General features: G+C 40.6%; 1 protein-coding gene across 4 annotated transcripts in view; it reads left to right on the forward strand.

Moving 5' to 3' along the window:
- The window catches only part of LOC127426321 (calcium/calmodulin-dependent protein kinase type 1-like), a 128,392-nt gene that overhangs the window by 88,116 nt on the left and 18,290 nt on the right, over positions 1 to 21,986 (forward strand). For all 4 annotated transcript variants that reach the window (XM_051673068.1, XM_051673067.1, XM_051673066.1 and 1 more), the window contains 4 exons: positions 7,412 to 7,486; positions 13,453 to 13,591; positions 16,921 to 17,047; positions 21,039 to 21,114. In XM_051673068.1, the coding sequence (XP_051529028.1) occupies positions 7,412 to 7,486; positions 13,453 to 13,591; positions 16,921 to 17,047; positions 21,039 to 21,114 (417 nt within the window). The remainder of the gene's footprint in view (positions 1 to 7,411; positions 7,487 to 13,452; positions 13,592 to 16,920; positions 17,048 to 21,038; positions 21,115 to 21,986) is intronic.

Genomic DNA, 21,986 nt, shown 5'->3' on the forward strand with positions numbered 1-21,986 from the left:
CTAGATGTGGCCGTCCAGCGAAGATGACTCAAAGATCACACCACAGTGAGGTAAAAATGAACCCTAGAGTGACAGCTAAAGACTTGAAGGAATCATTGGAACTGGTTAACATCTCTGTTCATGAGTCTACTATACAGAAAACATTAAACAGTCGTGGTGTCCTGTCATGGTGTCCATGGCAGGACACCACGAAGGAAGCTGCTACTTTCCAACAAAACATTGCTGTGTGCCTGAAGTTTGCCAAAGACCTCCTTGACACTCCACAACGCTACTGGGAAAATGTTTTGTGGACTGATAAAACTAAGGTTGAATTTTTTAGGAAGAACATGCAGCACTACGTATGGTATAAAAAGGGCACCACATACCAACATAAAAGCATCATCCCAATGGTGAAGTCCGGTGGAGGCAGCATCACGATTTGGGGCTGCTTCGTTGCTTCCGGGCCTGGACTGCTTGCCATCATGGAGGGAAAAGAATTCCCAAGTTTATCAAGATATCCTACAGGATAATGTCAGGGTGGCTGTGCGCCAGCTGAAGCTTAGTAGAAGTTGGGTGATGCAGCAGGACAATGACCCTAAACATCGAAGTAAATCCACTACAGAATGGCTTCCAAGAAAGAAAATCCACCTTTTGGAGTGGTCCAGTCAGAACCCAGACCTTAACCCAATAGAGATGCTGTGGAATGACCTCAAGAGAGCCGTTCACACCAGACATCCTAAAAATATGGCTGAGCTGAAGCAGCTCTGTAAGGAACAATGTTCTAAAAATTCCTTCTGAACATTGTACAGGTCTAATCCACAGCTACAGGAAACGCTTGGTTGAGGTTATTGTTGCCAAAGGAGGATCGGCCAGTTATTAAATCCACTGGAGTCTTATGGATTACTTTTGTGCTGCCTTTATGTGCTTTTTGGAGCATCAAAATTTTGGCATTGTATGGACCAAAAGAGCTGAGATATTCTTCTTAAAATCTTAATTTGTGTTCTGCTGAAGAAAGAAAGTCATACACATTCGGGATGGCATAAGGGTAAGTAAATGATCAGAGAATTTTCATTTTTGGGTGAACTATTTCTTAAAGTAGCACATGGGGTGCCACATTGTACTCCTTATGAGATACTATATTCCACACTGATTTAATTATTATATCTTTTAAGCCCAGCAATAGTTGTGTTCTTATTCTAATGCATGATGCACAATTGAAGTTTGTGACTGGTGGAATGTTCTGCCTGAAGTATTGCTCTACAAAGGTTGATACTTTTCTATCAGGCATTAGAAAAAACATGATAAAGGCATAATTATAAAATATTTTGTCAACTCTACTTTCCTGGTAATTTATTATACAAATTAATACATTCTCTACATCAGGGGTCGGTATTATTAAAAAACTAACAATATTATTAAAAAAAATATTGTTATTAAAAATGTCATTGTTTTATTCTATTACATGAATACTTCTAAAGCTACTAAAGTTATTCAGCCAAAAGTAGTGAGTGGTTTTCTCGTTTCCTTGTTATTGTGGTTTGATTAATAGCCTTTATATGACATAGCCTACTAGACAGTGCTCAGTTCGGTAAAATGTACACTTCAAGTCCAACATTTTGATGCAAATATGCTTTTTGTCCCACTGTTTACGTAGGGTGACCATTCGTCCTCTTTTTCCCAGACATGTCCTCTTTTTCGGACCTTAAAAAAGCGTTTCTAAATTTGCTAAAATGTAAAATTTGGCTTTAGTTGCATTATGATGTGCATCTGGTCTAATACTTCATTGTGTGGTCATATTTGCATTGCTTTAACCCCTCTTTGTAAGTCCCGCCTTCTCGCACAAGGTAGCAGCATTTTTGTCCTTCACCAAGGTGAAGTGGACACCGCTGAACCTGGGCGGACGCCCGGCGAAGTGAATCGCTCAGCCGAGTCGGACGGTCTGGACCAGCCCTCATGACGGATTGGAAAGCGCAGGCCATGCGTCCAAGTTCCGCGCAAGGGGGACCAAAGGGACAACGTCATCGGACGTACCGGCAGGTGGGGCCTCGCGGTGGGACGGAGCTCGAGGTGCCACATCACGTCGTGGCCGTGCTGAGTCTAAGGACATTGAAGCACTTACCTGGCTCCTTGTGACCACCCCCGGAACAGCCTGGGACGGGGGAGGAAGAGGCCTGTCCTCGTGACCCATGGAGACTGTCACATTGGGGGCGGATTTGTGCCACAGCTGGGCGCTCAGGGGCGGGAGACCTCCGCTGGAGCGCCAGACCTGCCAAATATAGTGGTGGACGGTGGTCGTGATGACGGCCGTGCACACCGGATACGTGACCCAGGGAACAAGGAAACCGCTCTTGCTGAGCTCTTGAGTACTGCAGCCACTTGGGCATGCAGCGCAATTAAATGCAAAAGGTAACAAAAAGATGGAGAGATCCGCTTACCAGCTCCAGAGCAGCGGGTTTCGTTGGCCCTGGGTCGCCTGTCTCAAGGGCGCTTTGAAGCCTTTCACGGGTTCTGGGTGGCTGCGAGACGGGTGGTGTCTGCTTTCTGCGGTGGGCTTCACGCCGGGGCCGGGCCGAAGGGGCGGGCTGCGGCGGAGCCGGTGCAGTCACCGCAGGGGGACGCCCTTGGCAATGAGTAGACGGGGTGCGGGATCTTGAGCTGCGCCGGGGCAGGATATGCCGGCTAGCATCCGTCTACTGCTCCACCATCGAAAAACTGCTGGGCAAAGTCCTCGACGGTGTCGCCGAATAGGCCCGCCTGGGAAATGGGGGCAGCAAGGAATCGAGTCTTGTCGGCCTCGCCCATCTTGACTAGGTTGTGCCAAAGGTGGCGCTCCTGGACCACTAGTGTGGCCATTATCCGCCCGAGAAAATGCGCCATGACCTCCGTCGCTCGGAGAGCGAGGTCGGTCGCCGAGCGCAGTTCCTTCATCAATACCCTCGTGCAGTTCCTTTAGCACCTTGGCGGACTTGCAGGAGAGCCATGGTGTGCAGGGCGGAGGCGGCTTGTCCAACGGCACCGTAGGCCTTGGCCGTCAGAGACGACGTAAACCTACAGGCCTTGGATGGGGGCTTTGGGCACCCGCGCCAGGTGGCGGTGCTCTGCGGGCATAGGTGCACCGCGGGCACCTTTATCCACCGGGGGATTGCAGAATAGCCCTTGGCCGCCCTACCATCAAGGGTAGTGAGGGCGGGGAAGCTGAAAATATCGGGACCGGGCAGTAAAAAGTGCCTCCCACGACCTTGTCAGCTCTTCATGCACTTCCGGGAAGAAAGGAACGGGGGCGGGGCGTGGCTTTGAGCGGCGCCGTGAGCCCAGGAACCAATCACCGAGCCGTGAGGGTTCAGGGAAGAGCAGTGAGTTCCACTCTAGCCGACGCTCGCGGCTGCCCGGGAAAGCATGTCGTCATCTCCGTGTCAGCCTGTGACTGGTCAGTCGTCCCCAAAGGGAGGAGCCCAGCTGAGGCTTCCGTCTGGACGAGCCCGCTCTCCGATGCTGTGCTCGAGAGCTCATTACTTTCGCGGGCTCCGAATAAGAGGTCGAACTCGCCGTGAGACGAGCTTTCTTACGAAGGCGAGCCGCGACCGCAACGTTGCAATGGACATATCCTCGCAATGAGAACATGACCATCCATGAACGCTGTCTCCACGTGAGCAGTGCCCTGACACAAAAGACAGTGATCGTGACCGTCAGAAGGCGAGAGATAACGAGCGCAACCAGGAATAACACACAAACGGAAAAGCATCTTTAGAAAGACGTATCTTTAAAAAGATGTTCCGTGTGTGCCGCTCTTTTAGAGAAATATACTCTTTTAGAGAAATATACTCTTTTATTTCTGCCGAAGTGCCCAGGGGCATTCTCTGCAGTGCACCAGTGCAGAGGGGGGAGAAGCTGCTGAAATGCGGCATCAGATCCAGCAGAGGTGAATGAACAGTAGTATTCAGCTCAGTGAGCATGACCGTTCGGCTCCGAAGAGAAAATTTTAATGAGTGGTTGCATACCAGCTCCCTTTATACCCGTATGTCTGGGGGAGTGGCATGCAAATACCACTCGCCAATTTTCATTGGCCTTTTATCAAAGACCAGAGGTGTCTCGGGCTCCCAAGAGTGACCCCTAGTGTCACTACATCGACACAACGTCGAGTGAGTGACAGATAGGGAAATGAAGGTACACTCATGGCATCAAATATTTTATTTTAGAACATGGACATTCAAAAGAATGTTGGAAATTTGTATTTATTTATATATATTTATGTTATGCTAATAGAGTGTCTTTTTCACTGTATTAAAGTTTGCATTCATAGTAACACTGTTTTGAACCTAATTTTGTTGACAGAATTAAAACTGTTTTAAGGCAATCCTTCTGCTGGTCCCTCTTAAATTATTGGTGGGCTGCAAGAGATATATCGCTGGTAAAAATAAAATATTTGACAAGTTATATATTTCCTTGCCGCTACAAATGAACATTTTGTTAGTATAATGTGTCTGTATAAACTGCAGCAGTGAATAATACATCATATCATAAACAAGATGAACAATTATCAACCCATGAATCAAACTTACTCAGAATGCAACAATTCCTGACAGTTTTCCATGTATAATTTTTTATTATATCCTTGTGTGTGGGACATATCATATAGAACAATGGAATCGCTCACAGTAACTTTGACTCTTCCTCCATCTTGTCTGCACTGGATTTGACCTTAAACTGTTTTTACAGTTTAGTGTCTCAGCCTGTCATCCTGCTACAAGTGTCTCTCCATTTCAAACGCTCTGCAAATGTCACATTATGTTGTTGTTGGTAACATGTCTCACAGTATGTTTGTAATAGGCATAAGACATTTTATGAAATCCAATGAAAGTCAGAAAACCCTCTCTTTCTCCTCCTGTCGCTCTGTTCTGCAGGAGTCAATGCACTCAAACCTGGTATCATATTTACATTGCATCTCAGGCTATAGGTAGCAGGAAATCTGACTCCAGGTCCACCTCCTTTGTTAATATTTATGAAGTATCTCTGGATCAGTTTAGCAGTGTAGAATATTGTGGATTTGTCTGGACCAGGAGAGATCTGGTGTCAGATCAGTTCTCATGGAGACATTAGAGCTGTTAGAATAAGCAGTGAAGCTTCAGTAATACAAACACTAATCTGATGCATCAACACATATATTTGCACATATTTTTAACACTTTCGGCTACACCCAAACAGTTTTGCATGTGCATAATGCTCTAGTGTTTCGGTTCCATGCCTAAACATGCAATAAGATCACAGGCACAATGATTCTCAGAACTGCTGAGCTCAATGGCACCCCACCTCCAATAAAAACTGTTACATTTTTGTGTCAAACTAAGATTTCTGGAAATATATTTTTTTTTATTTGGTACAGGATTCATATTGTTTGTTTCTGCAAGACCAATAAGAATGTGCTAAACAGGACTTAAACTTTTGAGGAAATTGAAAAGTTATTAAAGGTTAATTTCCCTCACCTGTGGCTTTTAAAATTGCAATTAGTGTCTGTGTATAAATAGTCATGTGGATGCACTGAGCAGGCTAGATACTGAGCCATGGGGAGCAGAAAAGAACTGTCAAAAGACCTGCATAACAAGGTAATGGAACTTTTATAAATATGGAAAAGGATATAAAAAGATATCTAAAGCGTTGAAAATGCCAGTCAGTACTGTTCAATCACTGATTAAGAAGTGGATCGAACTTATTAAATTCGGGGATCTCTTTATACCAAGCCACGGTCAGGTAGACCAAGAAAGATTTCAGCCACAACTGCCAGAAGAATCGTTCGGGAAACAAAGAAAAACCCACAGGTAACCTCAGGAGAAATACAGGCTGCTCTGGAAAAAGACGGTGTGGTTGTTTCAAGGAGCACAATATGACGATACTTAAACAAAAATGAGATGCATGGTCGAGTTGCCAGAAAGAAGCCTTTCCTGCGCCAATGCCACAAAAAAGCCCGGTTACAATATGCCCGACAACACTTTGACACGCCTCACAGCTTCTGGCACACTGTAATTTGGAGTGACGAGACCAAAATAGAGCTTTATGGTCACAACCATAAGCGCTATGTTTGGAGAGGGGTCAACAAGGCCTATAGTGGAAAGAATACCATCCCCACCTTGGGAAAATTGATGGCATGATGAATGCAACATGTTATCAGAAAATACTGGCAGACAATTTGCATTCTTCTGCACGAAAGCTGTGCATGGGACGCCTATGGACTTTCCAGCACGACAGTGACCCTAAGCACAAGGCCAAGTTGACCCTCCAGTGGTTACAGCAGAAAAAGGTGAAGGTTCTAGAGTGGCCATCACAGTCTCCTGACCTTAATATCATCAAGCCACTCTGGGGAGATCTCAAACTTGTGGTTCATGCAAGACGACCAAAGACTTTGCATGACCTGGAGGCATTTTGCAAAGACAAATGGGCAGCTATACCACCTGCAAGAATTTGGAGCCTCATAGACAACTATTAAAAAAGACTGCACGCTGTCATTGATGCTAAAGGGGGCAATACACAGTATTAAGAACTAAGGGTATGCAGACTTTTGAACAGGGGTCATTTCATTTTTTTCTTTGTTGCCATGTTTTATTTTATGATTGTTCCATTCTGTTACAACCTGCAGCTGAATATGAATCCCATAAGAAATAAAAGAAATGTGTTTTGCCTGCTCACTTATGTTTTCTTTAAAAATGGTACATATATTACCAATTCTCCAAGTGTATGCAAACTTTTTAGCACAACTGTATATATATATATATATATATATATATATATATATATATATATATATATATATATATACTTTTGGTCTTAAATGATTTAAAAGGGTATTATTTTTATCAATCAGAGGAAACAAATTGTCGGCTAAGCAGCAATTGTTGTCATGTAGATTTAACATGTTTAAAGCAAGAAGTAAAACACAAATAGGCAAGGCATTTTTTCCACCATTTTTCACTAAATAAACACAAGGAAGAATATTTTTTTCATGAAACAATATAATAATACATAGTAATTAATATCAATATTTATCTATATATGTGTTTACTAAAACATCTGATGAAATGCCACACGGAGACTTTTGTGAACTGGATTAATTGAAATGGACAGTTTCAAACACACCATTTTCGTGATGAGGAAGGATCTTAAAATGAGTCTATTTATGCAATCTCAAGGAAACTTAATGGCCAAATTTAAAGCGCATTAAAATCATTGCAATATTCATGAAGTTGCTTTATTTTTACAATGGACAGCAAAATCATCATAGATATACAGTGAATATGTGACTTATCACCCAGCCCTATAGTGCTAAGCTTGAATATTTTGCCCTGTTCCTGAGTTGACATGTCCCCCCCCCCCCCCCTCCCCCTCTCTCTCTCTCTCTCTCTCTCTCTCTCTCTCTCTCTCTCTCTCTCTCTCTCTCTCTTAGGATTAAACATGCCAACATAGTTTCCCTGGAGGACATCTTTGAGAATAAATCACACCTCTACCTTGTCATGCAACTGTGAGTGATTTTCTCTCTTTTCTATCTTTCTGTATTTTTGTGCTTTCCAAACAGTGCACACTAGCCCAACCTCCAAACAGTTCAGCCACAATCTAGTGCAGCTGCCTTGTGCTTGTTGCCTTTTTTAGCCTCTTATCTGAAACTCATTCATTTCCGTGACTTGAAAGCTCTCCAAGTTTAGAATGTGGTGTGGCTTTTGCAATGAATGAATCTCCATGTATCAATACGGTTCAAAATTTTTATTTTAGAGCAGTTTTGTACACTAAACAGGTGTTCCAGGAAGATTAGTGTTGTTGTTACCTTAAGGAGCAATTTCTACTTGATCTAACCCATAAAATGTGTTTTGTTGTGTAATCTAGTGTATTCAGGTTGATATAGTGATGTTAACAATTTTGTATTCAGTAAAACCAGTTAATTTAGATGTTACCACATGAAGCAATGCAATGATTTATAGTTAAACAATGAACAAATAATACATTTTATTATTAAATAAAAATAATATATGGCTCCTACAATATTTATTTGCACCAAAAGCGATCATTTCACTTTAGAAGACATTAATTTAACCAGTGGAGTCGTATAGATGATGTTTATGGTGACTGTCTGTTCTTTTTGGAGCTTCAAAGTTTGTATCACCATCCACTTGCATTTTATGGACCTACTGAGCTGAGATATTTGTTCTATTTTTCTACAAATCTTTTCTGCTGAAGAAAGAAAGTCATGTATATCTGGGATGCCATGAGGTTAACTATCCCTTTAAGAGGCCCTAGGCAAAATTTATGTTGGAGGCCCCCTTCCCCTAACAAAACATATTTCTGATTTAGAAACTAAAAGAATGTGTTATGTAAGAGCAGTGATGCTAACATCAGGATTACTTCGTAGTTGTTCACACAGTTAACTGATGTTATAATAGGTGTGTTCGACTTTATGCAGGTCTGCGCAGACTGATCGGTGCCAGATTAAAAGTAATGCATATTGGTTAGAATTTTTTTGGGTTGGAAAATAAATATTGAATGTTTTTATTTATTTATTTATTTTTATTATTATTACTGCATGCAACAAAGTGGTAGCTCATTCAGATATTCACTTAATCACATAATCTCTTTCAAAAAGATGCAATGCCATATTTTTTATCTAAATCTAATAAAAAATCAAATAGTTTTTCAACATGTTGTTTCTAAAAGGTGCTCATTGTAACAGCTTGGTAACAAAACTTTGTTACCTGATGAACTGATAAAAACCTGTGTGCCCCTGTCTTACAAGAGTTGCATTACAGCCAGCCAATCAGAATGGTTTTTCTGCTAGCTCTTGTCATTTTTGCTTCAATGTGCAATTGTGAATGGTCTGTGTGTATTCCCCAGGAATTCTGTCTGAGACTGTTTAGTATTTTACAAGTACAGAAACTAAAATGGTTAAGATAAATTATATATAATTTATAAAGATATAAACATAGATATAAATTATATATCTATGTTTCTAGCCTTATATTCATCCCCAAAGCAGCACTGCCCAACCTATGGCAACAATGTGACTAGAATTGCATGTCAAATGCGAGTCAAGGTAATGAAGCAAGAAGAGTTCTTATCACTTCCTTGGAACTTCAGATCTGCTGACAGACCACACAGAAACGGAGCAAAATGACCATATATGGGCAAAAACTCACAGAAGAGAGGTTAGATTTAAAGGTGAAGAGTGTATTTTCTGCTCCACTAGAGTCACTGTAACGTTGGCTAGCAACAGGTAGATGCAGAGACAATGAAGTAAAGAACCCAAGTGCAAATTGATTCAAATCGTGATCCAAAAAACCCTAACTACAAACATGAACTTGACATAACAAACTTGGTTTTGCAATAACTAGACTTTGCATGACATAAATTTGACTATGACATAAACTTGACTCTCCACCAAAGTTGCATACAAACAATACCTGAGAATGGACCATGGAAAACATGAGGGTTAAATACATGACATGGGAGAACACATGACAAAGATAACCAATAAACACAAAGAACTCTAAACAAGATAACAAGACAATCAACCAATGAAAACAAGACACATGAACATAAAACTAGAAATTTCAAAATAAAAGACATGAAAAACATGAACCAACAAAATACACCTGACATATCCCCCCACTAAGGGGCGGCTCCCGACACCCCAACACATGAACAAACACATAAAACATGGCATAAACTCAAAGTTCTGTAGGGAGATATGGGGGGAGGGGGGTCTTGGAGGATGGCTTGGCAAGACATGGCATGGAGCATGGGATCAGGGCAACGTCTGTGGAAGGTGGAGCCATGAGAGACTCGAGGGGTGGAGCCTTGAGAGACTTGATGGGTGGAGCCATGGAAGGCGGAGCCATGAGAGACTATACGGGCGACACCATGGAACTTGGTGCCCGGAGAGTAGCCGATGACTCGAAGGACCATGGTGGAGCCGGAGCTTCGGAGAACCGAGGTAGTGCCCAAGGCTGGGAGGACCGAGGTGGAGCTGGGGGATCGGAGGACAGAGGCGGAGCCGGAGCCGGTGGGACTGAGGACCAAGGCGGAGCCATAGGGAAGGAGATCCCCGGTGGAGCCGCAGGCTCGGATTGACAAAGCATAGCTGTGGGATTGGAGAGCTCAGGCGGAGCCAGGTGACTGACTGACCAAGGCGGAGCCGGAGGGACGAGGGACCCCGGTGAAGCCGATTGGCCGAAGGAACACGGTGGAGCCGAAGGGACATAGAGCCAAGGTGAGACTGAGGTCACGGAGAACCAAGGCGGAGTCCAGGGCTCGGAGGGTCTAGACAAATTTGGAGGGTTGGAAGTTCCCCTCGTGTGATCCTGAAGAAACATCTATAGGGTGGGTACAAGGGCGGGAACCATCTCCAGGTCCAATAGCTCAGATGTAGCTATGATATGGTGTGGAACAGACTCAGGCGTGGCTGTGACGTGACATGGAGCAGGCTCAGGCATGGCTGTGATGTGACACGGAGCAGGCTCAGGCGTGGCTGTGATGTGACATGGAGCAGGCTCAGGCGTGGCTGTGACATGGCATGGAGCAGGCTCAGGCGTGGCTGTGACTTGGTATGGAGCAGGCTCAGGCGTGGCTGTGACATGGCATGGAGCAGCCTGAGGATCCGGGGCAAAAGATGGCACTAGCTCAGCGACCATGATGAGGAACTCTGGCTCGGCGGCCATGACGTGGAACTCTGGCTCGGCGGCCGCCTCCTCCACAGTGAAGGTGGAACCAATAATCTGCAGGGCGAGGTCGATATATTGAGCCAGGCTGTGGGTACTGTGACCGCCTGGCATCAGAGAAGAGATGGGCTCATTCAGTCCAAATCAGAAACAGTCCTTGAGGGCCACCTCATTAAAATCCACCCTGCAGGCCAGAGCGCAGAATTCCTCCACATAATCCTCCAGGGTACGATTCCCCTGGTGAAGTCGAAGAAGCTGGATTGCTGGGTTCATATTGCATGGGTCAGGTATTCTGTAACGTTGGCTGGCAACAGGTAGACGCAGAGACGATGATGATGAAGTAAACATAAACATGAACTTGACATAAAATAAACATGGCTTGGCAATAACTAGACTTGGCTTGGCATAAAATTGACTATGACATAAACTTAACACTCCACCAAAGTTACATACAAACAATACCCTGTCTGCTCCAGGGGCACCATATCATGGCTGACTCTGCACTCTGTAAAAAAAAAAAAAGAAAAAAGAATTTTCCTGTATATATGCAAATGTATAATGTGTGACAGAATAAAGGCTTCTTCTAAAAACCCACCTCAAAATCATGTAATTGGTTGAACCAGTCTGGTAAGGATGCTCAAACAAACAGAGCAGTGTTTTGAAACTGCCACAGAGTCAGAGTGTTTACACTTTACAGGGAAATTAAACTACAAATGGTTTACTTATAGTTGACACTGCATATTAAAGGGAAAGTTCACCAAAAAATTATAACTCTGTCATTATTTACTCACCCTCGTGTTGAAAGCAGATATCTTAAATACAATGAAATGATGAACAGTGACCTGGGGCTGTCAAGCTCTAAAAAAAAGAACATTAAAAGCATAAAAAAAGAGTCCATATTACTTGTGGGCATTATTCCATGTCTTCTAAAGACATATGATAGCTTTGTGTGAGGAATAGACTGATGAAATTTAAATTAAAGTCATTATTCACTAAAAATCCTTCCTTCAGATTCTTGCATGACAGTCATGGTCACTTTTCACTTTCATCATATGGAAAACAGCAGCTTTTTCAGATTTTTGCTATAAATAACTCCTTTTGTGTTCTACTGAATTCATACAGGCTTTGAAATGCAATTTTGTGTGCCAACTATTCCTTTAAGATGGCATAGGAACACACTTCATCTATAAAGTATGACAGACTGGTTAAATATCACAGGAACCCCATAGGAGTTGCGTGACACAATACTAGACCCTATCATGTCTCTTTCTAACAGGCCCCACAGAGGTGCATAGTAACAGGTAATGCACAAGTGTGTGTTAGTAGTTTCAACCTCTTTTAATTACTTATGTGCCAGAGAGTCTGGCTATTGTCTACTCCATGGAGAAATCAAGGAAAAGGCTATACAACCTACAGACAAACACACACACAGAGAGGCACTCAAAGCACACTGAGCAGGGCTAGGAAAATATGCTCACACCTGCTTCTTCACACCTACCATCTGAAATGTCAATACTATAGAGAGAGAGAGAGAGAGAGAGAGAGAGAGAGAGAGAGAGAGAGATAGTTGCAAAGATAGAGAAGAGAAACCAAGTGACCAGAGACGAATGCATAAAAAAAACCACAGCAGAGGGACAGTTTCCACAAGGGCTGTGAAAACAGAGATTGGAATGAGACTAAAGATAAAATAAATGTTCATTGTTGTTTTTTGATGGTTATTGCAGCTCTGTGCGCAGGCAGCAGGGCTTCAAGCCTGGCAGGACTTTCAACTCAGCGAGAGATCAACTCAGCATGCTTGTGTGTGTGTGTGTGTGTGTGTGTGTGTTTTCACCCACAATCTCGATGCTTCAAATACCATAGACTATGAAAGCCCACACTTAATGTTCCTTCCTTCCTACAGACACGCACAAAACACAGCCTGCTGAAAGAAGATTCATTGTTCATAAGCTTACACCAAAAAAATACAATAATAATTTGTCAGGTAATGAAAAACTGCTTCATGTGCTAACATGTAAATTAACTGGTTTTATTCAAGTCAAAAATTGTATTTAATCTGACAAAATCACCCTGACAAATTATGTTACATCAAGAAAAGTCATTTTTATGGGTTAAAACAAGTAGAAATAGATCATTAAGGTAACAGTTGTAGGGTACCACTTTTTACAGTGCACTGCCTCTGTGTAAAAGTTAAAAGGTTGTGGTCAAACAATTTAAATTTTTCAATGGCTGACGTAATGCCGATACATACATTATACAATTTAGTGATGGTAAATTAGATGTACACAACATTTCTAAAAATGAAATGCTTGTATTTATTAAAAATTCACAAAATATAGAAACAAATAGTTTATTATCCAATTAAAATGCTGTGTCAGCCTAGTGGACTCAAAATGACTAATTAATTAATCTGGACAATGTATCGGTTTATCACTGTTAGGAGTCAACAGAGATTTCACATAGAGAGATGGTCTCTTGTCCAGCCTGCACATGGGTTAACCTGATGATTAAATGTCTGGGTCATATTCCAACCCAAAATCTAAATAAAAAATATATTTTTCACAAAGAAAACCATGAAGATCTTTTACTTTGTTGCATTATTTTTATAACAACTAAACACATTTCTGCCTAAATTCTCAGAACTGTATGGTATCAAATTGTAATGGTATCACGTGGTGATGCTATGGTACTTTGGTACTTTTTTTTTAATAACGTGTGTTGGTGTGTGTGAAAGAGACTCAGACAGCAAACAGCTTTGCGAGTGTCTCTGTTTTTCCACTGGCAGTGTGTCCGGTGGTGAACTCTTTGACAGGATTGTGGAAAAAGGATTTTACACAGAGAAAGACGCCAGTAAGCTCATCCAGCAGATCTTGGACGCTGTGAAATACCTACATGACATGGGCATCGTGCACAGAGATCTAAAGGTGAGAAGGTGGGGGGCCTTCAGGTCTGAACGAGCAGATTAAAGGAGCTGATTTCAAACAAAGATTGTCACTCTGTGAGAAATCTGAGCTGAAAGTTTCAATTGTTTAATAGTAACACAGAGTCTTTGATATTAGTAGTAGAGTCTGTGTCCCTACAGCCCAGGAAAGTAGTTCTAGGTAAATGGATCAATCAATGGCTCCAGTCCCATTTTTGAAGTTAAAAATAAAATCAAGGTGAAGAGTTTTATTTAGGAATTGTCTTTTGGTTTAGCGCAGTGGCCTAGCGGTGAACGGATATGCACATAGTGTTGAGTCATGGTGTTCATGTCAACAATGTGAGTTCAAGTCTGGCTCAATGTCATTTCCCGGGCCATTATTGCTATTAAATTGGCCACAATTTAATTGTAAATAATATTTAATAAAATATAGATATTCTTTTAATAAAAAAATTTGAACTGTCAATCGATAAAATGTTTTAATCAAATTGTTTACATGGTATGCCAATTAATGAATCAAATTAATCACAATTAAACCCATACATAAATATTTGCTGAGAAAGCAACAATAATTAAATATATAATGATTAAATAATTATAGTTATATTTAAATAATTATATATATATATATATATATATATATATATATATATATATATATATATATATATATATATATATATATATATAATACAGATCATTAAAATGCATTACATTATTTTGGCACACAAGTAAAGCATTCAAAAAAGACAATACAAAAAGTGGCTTTAGAATGCAATATACTGTTTATTTACGTATTATTGAACATAAGCCTATCCTTCGTCTACAGTCAAAAGCAATCCATTTTGCAACTGAATTTGTCAATCAGTCTGAAATTTATTATAAGGGCTTGTTTAAGGATGCTTCAATGTACACCTGCGTCAGACGGACGGTTGCATTGTGTCATAAACGTACCGTTTTAGGTCACTGTGTCAAGTTAAACGAAGCTTAGAAAAACATGTTTTGATATCCCTACATACTGATTTGCACCTAATCAAGCTGTGTTTGAATGCAAGAACATGTTCTCATCTTGTGTTTTCTGCACTCGGTAAGTGCGATTTTTTTCTCTGTCTGTGTAAGCAGCGCGTTGCCTATACAGCTGGAGTTTCGCTTACTGCCCCCAGAAAAATAAGGTGGTACTACAAGCTTGAATTGCTGAGATATAAGGAATAATCCTTATTATGGTCTGGGGACATGATTAATTGTGTTACGTTTTTTAACAAGTTGTTTTTTTTTTTGTATAATTAATAATTGAAAGCCCTAAATTCATTACATTATTTGCATAAACCATATTAACTATTATTTTAGAATTTTTTATTGAATTAAATGAATTTTGATGTTAAAAAGGCCCCCCAAAATTTAAAAAAAGAAGTTTTGCTCATATGCTGTGATACCGTACGCAAGAAGTCATTGCTTACACATACAGTTGAAGTCAGAAGTTTACATACACTTAGGCTGAAGTCATTAAAACTCATTTTTTTAACCACTCCACAGATTTCATATTAGCAAACTATAGTTTTGGCAAGTCATTTAGGACATCAACTTTGTGCATGACATGAGTAATTTTTCCAACAATTGTTTACAGACAGATTGTTTCACATTTAATTAACTATATCACAATTCTAGTGGGTCAGAAGTTTACATACACTAAGTTAACTGTGCCTTTAAGCAGCTTGGAAAATTCCAAATAATGACGTCAATCCTTTAGGCAATTAGCCAATTAGCTTCTGATTGGCTAATTGGCTTATTGGAGTCAATTGGAGGTGCACCTGTGGATGTATTTTAAGGGCTACCTTCAAACTCAGTGCCTCTTTGCTTGACATCATGGGAAAATCAAAAGAAATCATCCAAGAACTCAGAAACAAAAATTGTGGACCTCCGCAAGTCAGGATCATCCTTGGGAGCAATTTCCAAATGCCTGAAGGCACCATGTTCATCTGTACAAACAATAGTACACAAGTATAAACACCATGGGACCACGCAGCCATCATACATCTCAGGAAGGAGACGCATTCTGTCTCCTAGATATGAATGTAGTTTGGTGCGAAAAGTGCAAATCAATCCAGCAAAGGACCTTGTGAAGATGCTGGAGGAAACAGGTAGACAAGTATCTATATCCACAGTAACATGAGTCTATATCGACATAACCTGAAAGGCTGCTCAGCAAGGAAGAAGCCAATACTGCAAATCCGCCATAAAAAAGCCAGACTTCTGTTTGCAAGTACACATTGGGACAAAGATCTTACTTTTTGTAGAAATTTCCTCTGGTCTCTGGCATCATCATGTTGTGGGGGTGCTTTGCTGCAGGAGGGACTGGTGTACTTCACAAAACAGATGGCATCATGAGGAAAGAAAATTATGTGGATATATTGAAGCAACATCTCAAGACATCAGCCATGAAGTTTAAGCTCAGAAGCAAATGGGTCTTCCAAATGGACAATGACCCCAAGCATACCTCCAAATTTGTGACAAGTCAAGGTATTGGAGTGGCCATCACAAAGCCCTGACATCAATCCGATAGAAAATTTGTGAGCATAACTGAAAAAGTGTGTGTGGGCAAGGAGGCCTACAAACCTGACTCAGTTACACCAGTTCTGTCTGGAAGAAAGGGCCAAAATTCTAGCGACTTGTGGAAGGTTACCCAAAATATTTGCCCCAAGTTAAACAATTTAAAGTCAATGCTACTAAATACTAAGAAAGTGTAAGTAAACTTCTTACCCACTGGGAATGTGATGAAAGAAATAAAAGCTTAAATAAATCATTCTCTCTACTATTATTCTGACATTTCACATTCTTAAAAAAAAGTAGTGATCCTAACTAACCTAAGACAGGCAATATTTTCTACTATTAAATGTCAGGAATTGTGAAAAACTGAATTTAAATGTATATGGCTAAATTGTATGTACATTTCTAACTTCAACTGTACATACACACATATTTTAGCCATCCATCAGAGCAATTGATCAGCATGTAAAATCGTGCTCTAGAGTCAGTGAATATCGTACGTTAACAAATTTTCTGGCTAGAAGCTCTCCTTCATTGTTTCCGGAGTTACGGCTAATTCCGTTAGTCCTTACGCAAAGTTTGTTTATAGCCAGGATGATCAATCCAATTCTTGTTCGGGCTAATTATGCCTGTCTGCTGACACACAGATAGAGACAATCAATGTGTGTGTGTGTGTGTGTGTGAGTGTGAGTGTGTGTCTGTGATAGGTCGCCTAACCCATGTGAAAGTGAATATCTATGGCCATAGTCTCATTCGCCTGTTGTTTGAGTCTGTGTATTTGTGCTGCAGCCAGAGAACTTGCTGTATTACAGTATGGATGAAGACTCCAAGATAATGATCAGTGATTTCGGCCTGTCAAAGATCGAAGGTTCGGGCAGTGTGATGAGCACAGCGTGTGGCACACCAGGATACGTCGGTAAGATATGGCTCCATGCACAAAAAAAACACATCTGTCCTGCAGTGTGACATGATATACCACATCTAAATCTATTTTAAAAAGCATTTTTCTAAATCTAAAATTGATTCAAATTGGTTGGTCAAATTGGCAAAAGCGTAAAAAAAAGGGTGATCAGTCACAGCACCTTAAATAAACCCTTTCTGTTATACATTAATATTAGGCATGTAACGATACACAAATTTCACGAGACAATATGACGCATAGACTCACAATATGATACAATAAGATTTGAGCACCCACAAATGTTTCGCTCAAGCTTATTTAAGGATTCAACATAAATGTCTTTTAAATCATAAATACCACAAATGTGTCTAGCATTGGAAATAAAAAGCTGAGCTCTAAGTAACTTAAACAACAGCAGTGCATTTATTTAGTTTTATTGTTGAGAAAAACTAATATGAACTCACAACTTTCATGTTTTTCTTGAGAAAATAAGTTTGTCTACACTCTAGTCATTTTTATTTGTATAGCTCTTTTCACAATACACATTTTCAGAGCAGCTTTATAGAAAATCATGCCTTGTCTTGAAAGCCCCCTGTGAACAAGCTGAAGTGACTGTAGCAAGGAAAAAAACTCCTTTCAATGTTATTTAGTGGTGAAAAAAAAAAACTTCAGAGGAACCTGACCTCTGGTTTTACAATATATGTACATAATCCAATATTATTTAGCAGTTAGAGCAAAAACCGATTGGCACATGTAATTTTTTTTGCCCTCTTCCCCCTGTTTCACTTTGCATGTAAACTTTTAGCATTTACGTTTACTGGCTTATAACAAGTGTGCATGTTGTTCTCAAAGCTGTTTACGTTTCAAAGTCAAAAGCAGATAATTATAAGTCTCATATAATCCCGGGTTTCTTATGTTGTCGGTTTTTTGAGTAAGCTGTTAATAGTTATGACTCATAACTTATGAGCATCTTGCTGTGCATGTCACGCTCAATGTCGGCTGGGAGAGTTGGCTGTTAAACTTACTGCTGCTGTTTCTGCCTCACAAATCCGCCGATTTGCGCGGTGATGTCGGCGTAAATAAAATGACATGTTTGATATACTGTAGTAGCACCAGGACAAGACGTTGTTTGGAAAATTCAACAAGCTGTACTGCTAATTGGGGGGCCTGGGTAGCTCAGTGGTAAAATACGCTGGCTACCACCCCTGGAGTTCACTAGCTCGCTAGTTCGAATCCCAGGGCGTGCTGAGTGACTCCAGCCAGGTCTCCTAAGCAACCAAATTGGCTCGGTTGCTAAAGAGGGTAGAGTCACATGGGGTAAACTCCTCGTGGTCGCTATAATGTGGTTCATTCTCGGTGGGGTGCATGGTGAGTTGAGAGCAGTTGCCGCGGTGCGTGGCGTGAAGCCTCCACACGCACTATGTCTCCGTGGCAATGCACTCAACAAGCCACGTGATAAGATGTGCGGGTTGACTGTCTCAGACGCGGAGGCAACTGGGATTCGTCCTCCACCACGGACTGAGGTGGATAACTACACAACCACGAGGACTTAAAAGCACATTGGGAATTGGGCATTCCAAATTGGGAGAAAAAGGGAAAAAAAAAAATAAATAAATAAATAAAAAAGGCCATTTGCCATCGATCTTCTCTGTGTTGCTCTGTTTTCCTGTGAGCGCTCATCGCCGCTCATCAGGAGACAGTTCCGCAGCTCTCAATATTGTGCTGCTTGGTTTTAAATACACTATATAATGTGTTTGTTTATGTATCGTACGTTACATATGGTATTGTATAGTGAGCGTCGTATTGTACGATACAATATGATACAATATTTTTTACACTCCTAATTAATATACATTTTAACCTCAAATCTTTTGATGTTGCCAAAAAAAGTAAACTAGCCATATACAGGTGCATCTCAATAAATTAGAATGTCATGGAAAAGTTAATTTATTTCAGTAATTCAACTCAAATTGTGAAACTCGTGTATTAAATAAATTCAATGCACACAGACTGAAGTAATTTAAGTCTTTGATTCTTTTAATTGTGATGATTTTGGCTCACATTTAACAAAAACCCACCAATTCACTATCTCAACAAATTAGAATATGGTGACATGCCAATCAGCTAATCAACTCAAAACACCTACAAAGGTTTCCTGAGCCTTCAAAATGGTCTCTCAGTTTGGTTCACTAGGCTACACAATCATGGGGAAGACTGCTGATCTGACAGTTGTCCAGAAGACAATCATTGACACCCTTCACAAGGAGGGTAAGCCACAAACATTCATTGCCAAAGAAGCTGGCTGTTCACAGAGTGCTGTATCCAAGCATGTTAACAGAAAGTTGAGTGGAAGGAAAAAGTGTGGAAGAAAAAGACGCACAACCAACCGAGAGAACCGCAGCCTTATTATTGTCAAGCAAAATCGATTCAAGAATTTGGGTGAACTTCACAAGGAATGGACTGAGGCTGGGGTCAAGGCATCAAGAGCCACCACACACAGACGTGTCAAGGAATTTGGCTACAGTTGTCGTATTCCTCTTGTTAAGCCACTCCTGAACCACAGACAACGTCAGAGGCATCTTACCTGGGCTAAGGAGAAGAAGAACTGGACTGTTGCCCAGTGGTCCAAAGTCCTCTTTTCAGATGAGAGCAAGTTTTGTATTTCATTTGGAAACCAAGGTCCTAGAGTCTGGAGGAAGGGTGGAGAAGCTCATAGCCCAAGTTGCTTGAAGTCCAGTGTTAAGTTTCCACAGTCTGTGATGATTTGGGGTGCAATGTCATTTGCTGGTGTTGGTCCATTGTGTTTTTTGAAAACCAAAGTCACTGCACCCGTTTACCAAGAAATTTTGGAGCACTTCATGCTTCCTTCTGCTGACCAGCTTTTTAAAGATGCTGATTTCATTTTCCAGCAGGATTTGGCACATGCCCACTCTGCCAAAAGCACCAAAAGTTGGTTAAATGACCATGGTGTTGGTGTGCTTGACTGGCCAGCAAACTCACCAGACCTGAACCCCATAGAGAATCTATGGGGTATTGTCAAGAGGAAAATGAGAAACAAGAGACCAAAAAATGCAGATGAGCTGAAGGCCACCGTCAAAGAAACCTGGGCTTCCATACCACCTCAGCAGTGCCAAAAACTGATCACCTCCATGCCACGCCAAATTGAGGCAGTAATTAAAGCAAAAGGAGCCCCTACCAAGTATTGAGTACATATACAGTAAATGAACATACTTTCCAGAAGCCCAACAATTCACTAAAAATGTTTTTTTTTATTGGCCTTATGATGTATTCTAATTTGTTGAGATAGTGAATTGGTGGGTTTTTGTTAAATGTGAGCCAAAATCATCACAATTAAAAGAACCAAAGACTTAAATTACTTCAGTCTGTGTGCATTGAATTTATTTAATACACAAGTTTCACAATTTGAGTTGAATTACTGAAATAAATTAACTTTTCCACGCCATTCTAATTTATTGAGATGCACCTGTATACATAAAGAGTATATAATATGTTTTCTAACAGTTATGTTTTCTGATTTTCCAGCATTCATTAGGTGAATGTGTGTATTTTCACAAGCTTTTTGTATACTTGTGGACCCAAGTATACAAATCTTTTCTCTTAGAAGACTTTTATGTTTAGCAATAACTACACACTGGTTCTGCAAGCACCCAGTTTTCAAGAAGAAAATTATGTATTTGTGTCAGCAAGTTTAGATATAGGTTATTCTTAAAGAGTGAAGCTTGGGTATTAAAGTATCCTAATGTAGATTAATCTGATTTGAATACTCATAGCATGAATATGTCAGAAAATATTTGAATATTCAGTCAGTTTACCATTAGTTAAATAAACAGGATGCAATTGAGAATGGGATGTTTATTTATCATCCTACTACTGGGGCCTGTAGAATTTGTTTCTGTGAATTACAGTACTTGATGTTTTGTACTTGATGAAGGAATGAGATGGTAACCATGTGAATTTAAGTTTATTTGTTTGCTCTGAACTGCAGCTCCTGAGGTTCTGGCACAGAAGCCATACAGTAAAGCAGTGGACTGCTGGTCAATCGGGGTCATTGCATACATCCTGTGAGTATAGCGATCACTGCTGCTTATAGATGTGTGTATATTGTTCCATCTTTCCATGTTCTCTCTGTATCCTGTATCCTTTGTATGCCTGAACTAGGGCTGGGAGAAATAATGATATATACCATGACAACGATATAAAGTGTCAATCGATAGAGATTTGTATATATTGGCATATGTAAAATCCACGCGTGCAGCGTGTGTGCATCTATCAGTGGGTCAAGTCATTTTTATTTGTATAGTGTTTTTCACAACACACATCGTTTCAAAACAGCTTTACAGAAAATAATGCTTTAACAGAAAATTAAACAGTAATATCTATAAAGTCTTAGAGTCATCATTGTTTAATTGTAAATTGTGTATAAAAATAAATAAATAGTTAAATAATAATTGTATTTAGAACCCCAGTGAGCAAGCCAAAGGTGACTGTGGCAAGGACCACAAAACTGTTAAGGTTAAATAAAGATTTTTTATGAACTGTAAGATTAATTACTAATGTCTTTGAAGTCCTTCTTGGATTAACTGCAGAAGTTCACATAGATGCATTGTCCTTTGTTAGTTGGCTGATGAAGGCTTTTGTTGGCAATTAATTAATAGTCTATGTATTCTATTTCAAGAGTATAGTCCAACAATAAACAAAGGTGATGCAGGCAGAGATCAATGAGATGCATCGCAGTTCAACCGGCAGGTCATTTCGGTGAGGTTCGGTGGGGTCCATCTTAAGTCCAAAGTTTAGGCAGTGGCATATGAAGTATCCGATGTCTAACAGTTGGAGTTGGCATCAGTTCATCCTCTGAAGTCCATCATAAAAGACTGAAGTGATGTCTGGCTAGCACTGGCTGTAGTTTGTCATCATTCCTCAGTGACACGTAGCA

Source organism: Myxocyprinus asiaticus, chromosome 35 (genome assembly GCF_019703515.2).
Source record: "Myxocyprinus asiaticus isolate MX2 ecotype Aquarium Trade chromosome 35, UBuf_Myxa_2, whole genome shotgun sequence".
NCBI lineage: Eukaryota > Metazoa > Chordata > Actinopteri > Cypriniformes > Catostomidae > Myxocyprinus > Myxocyprinus asiaticus.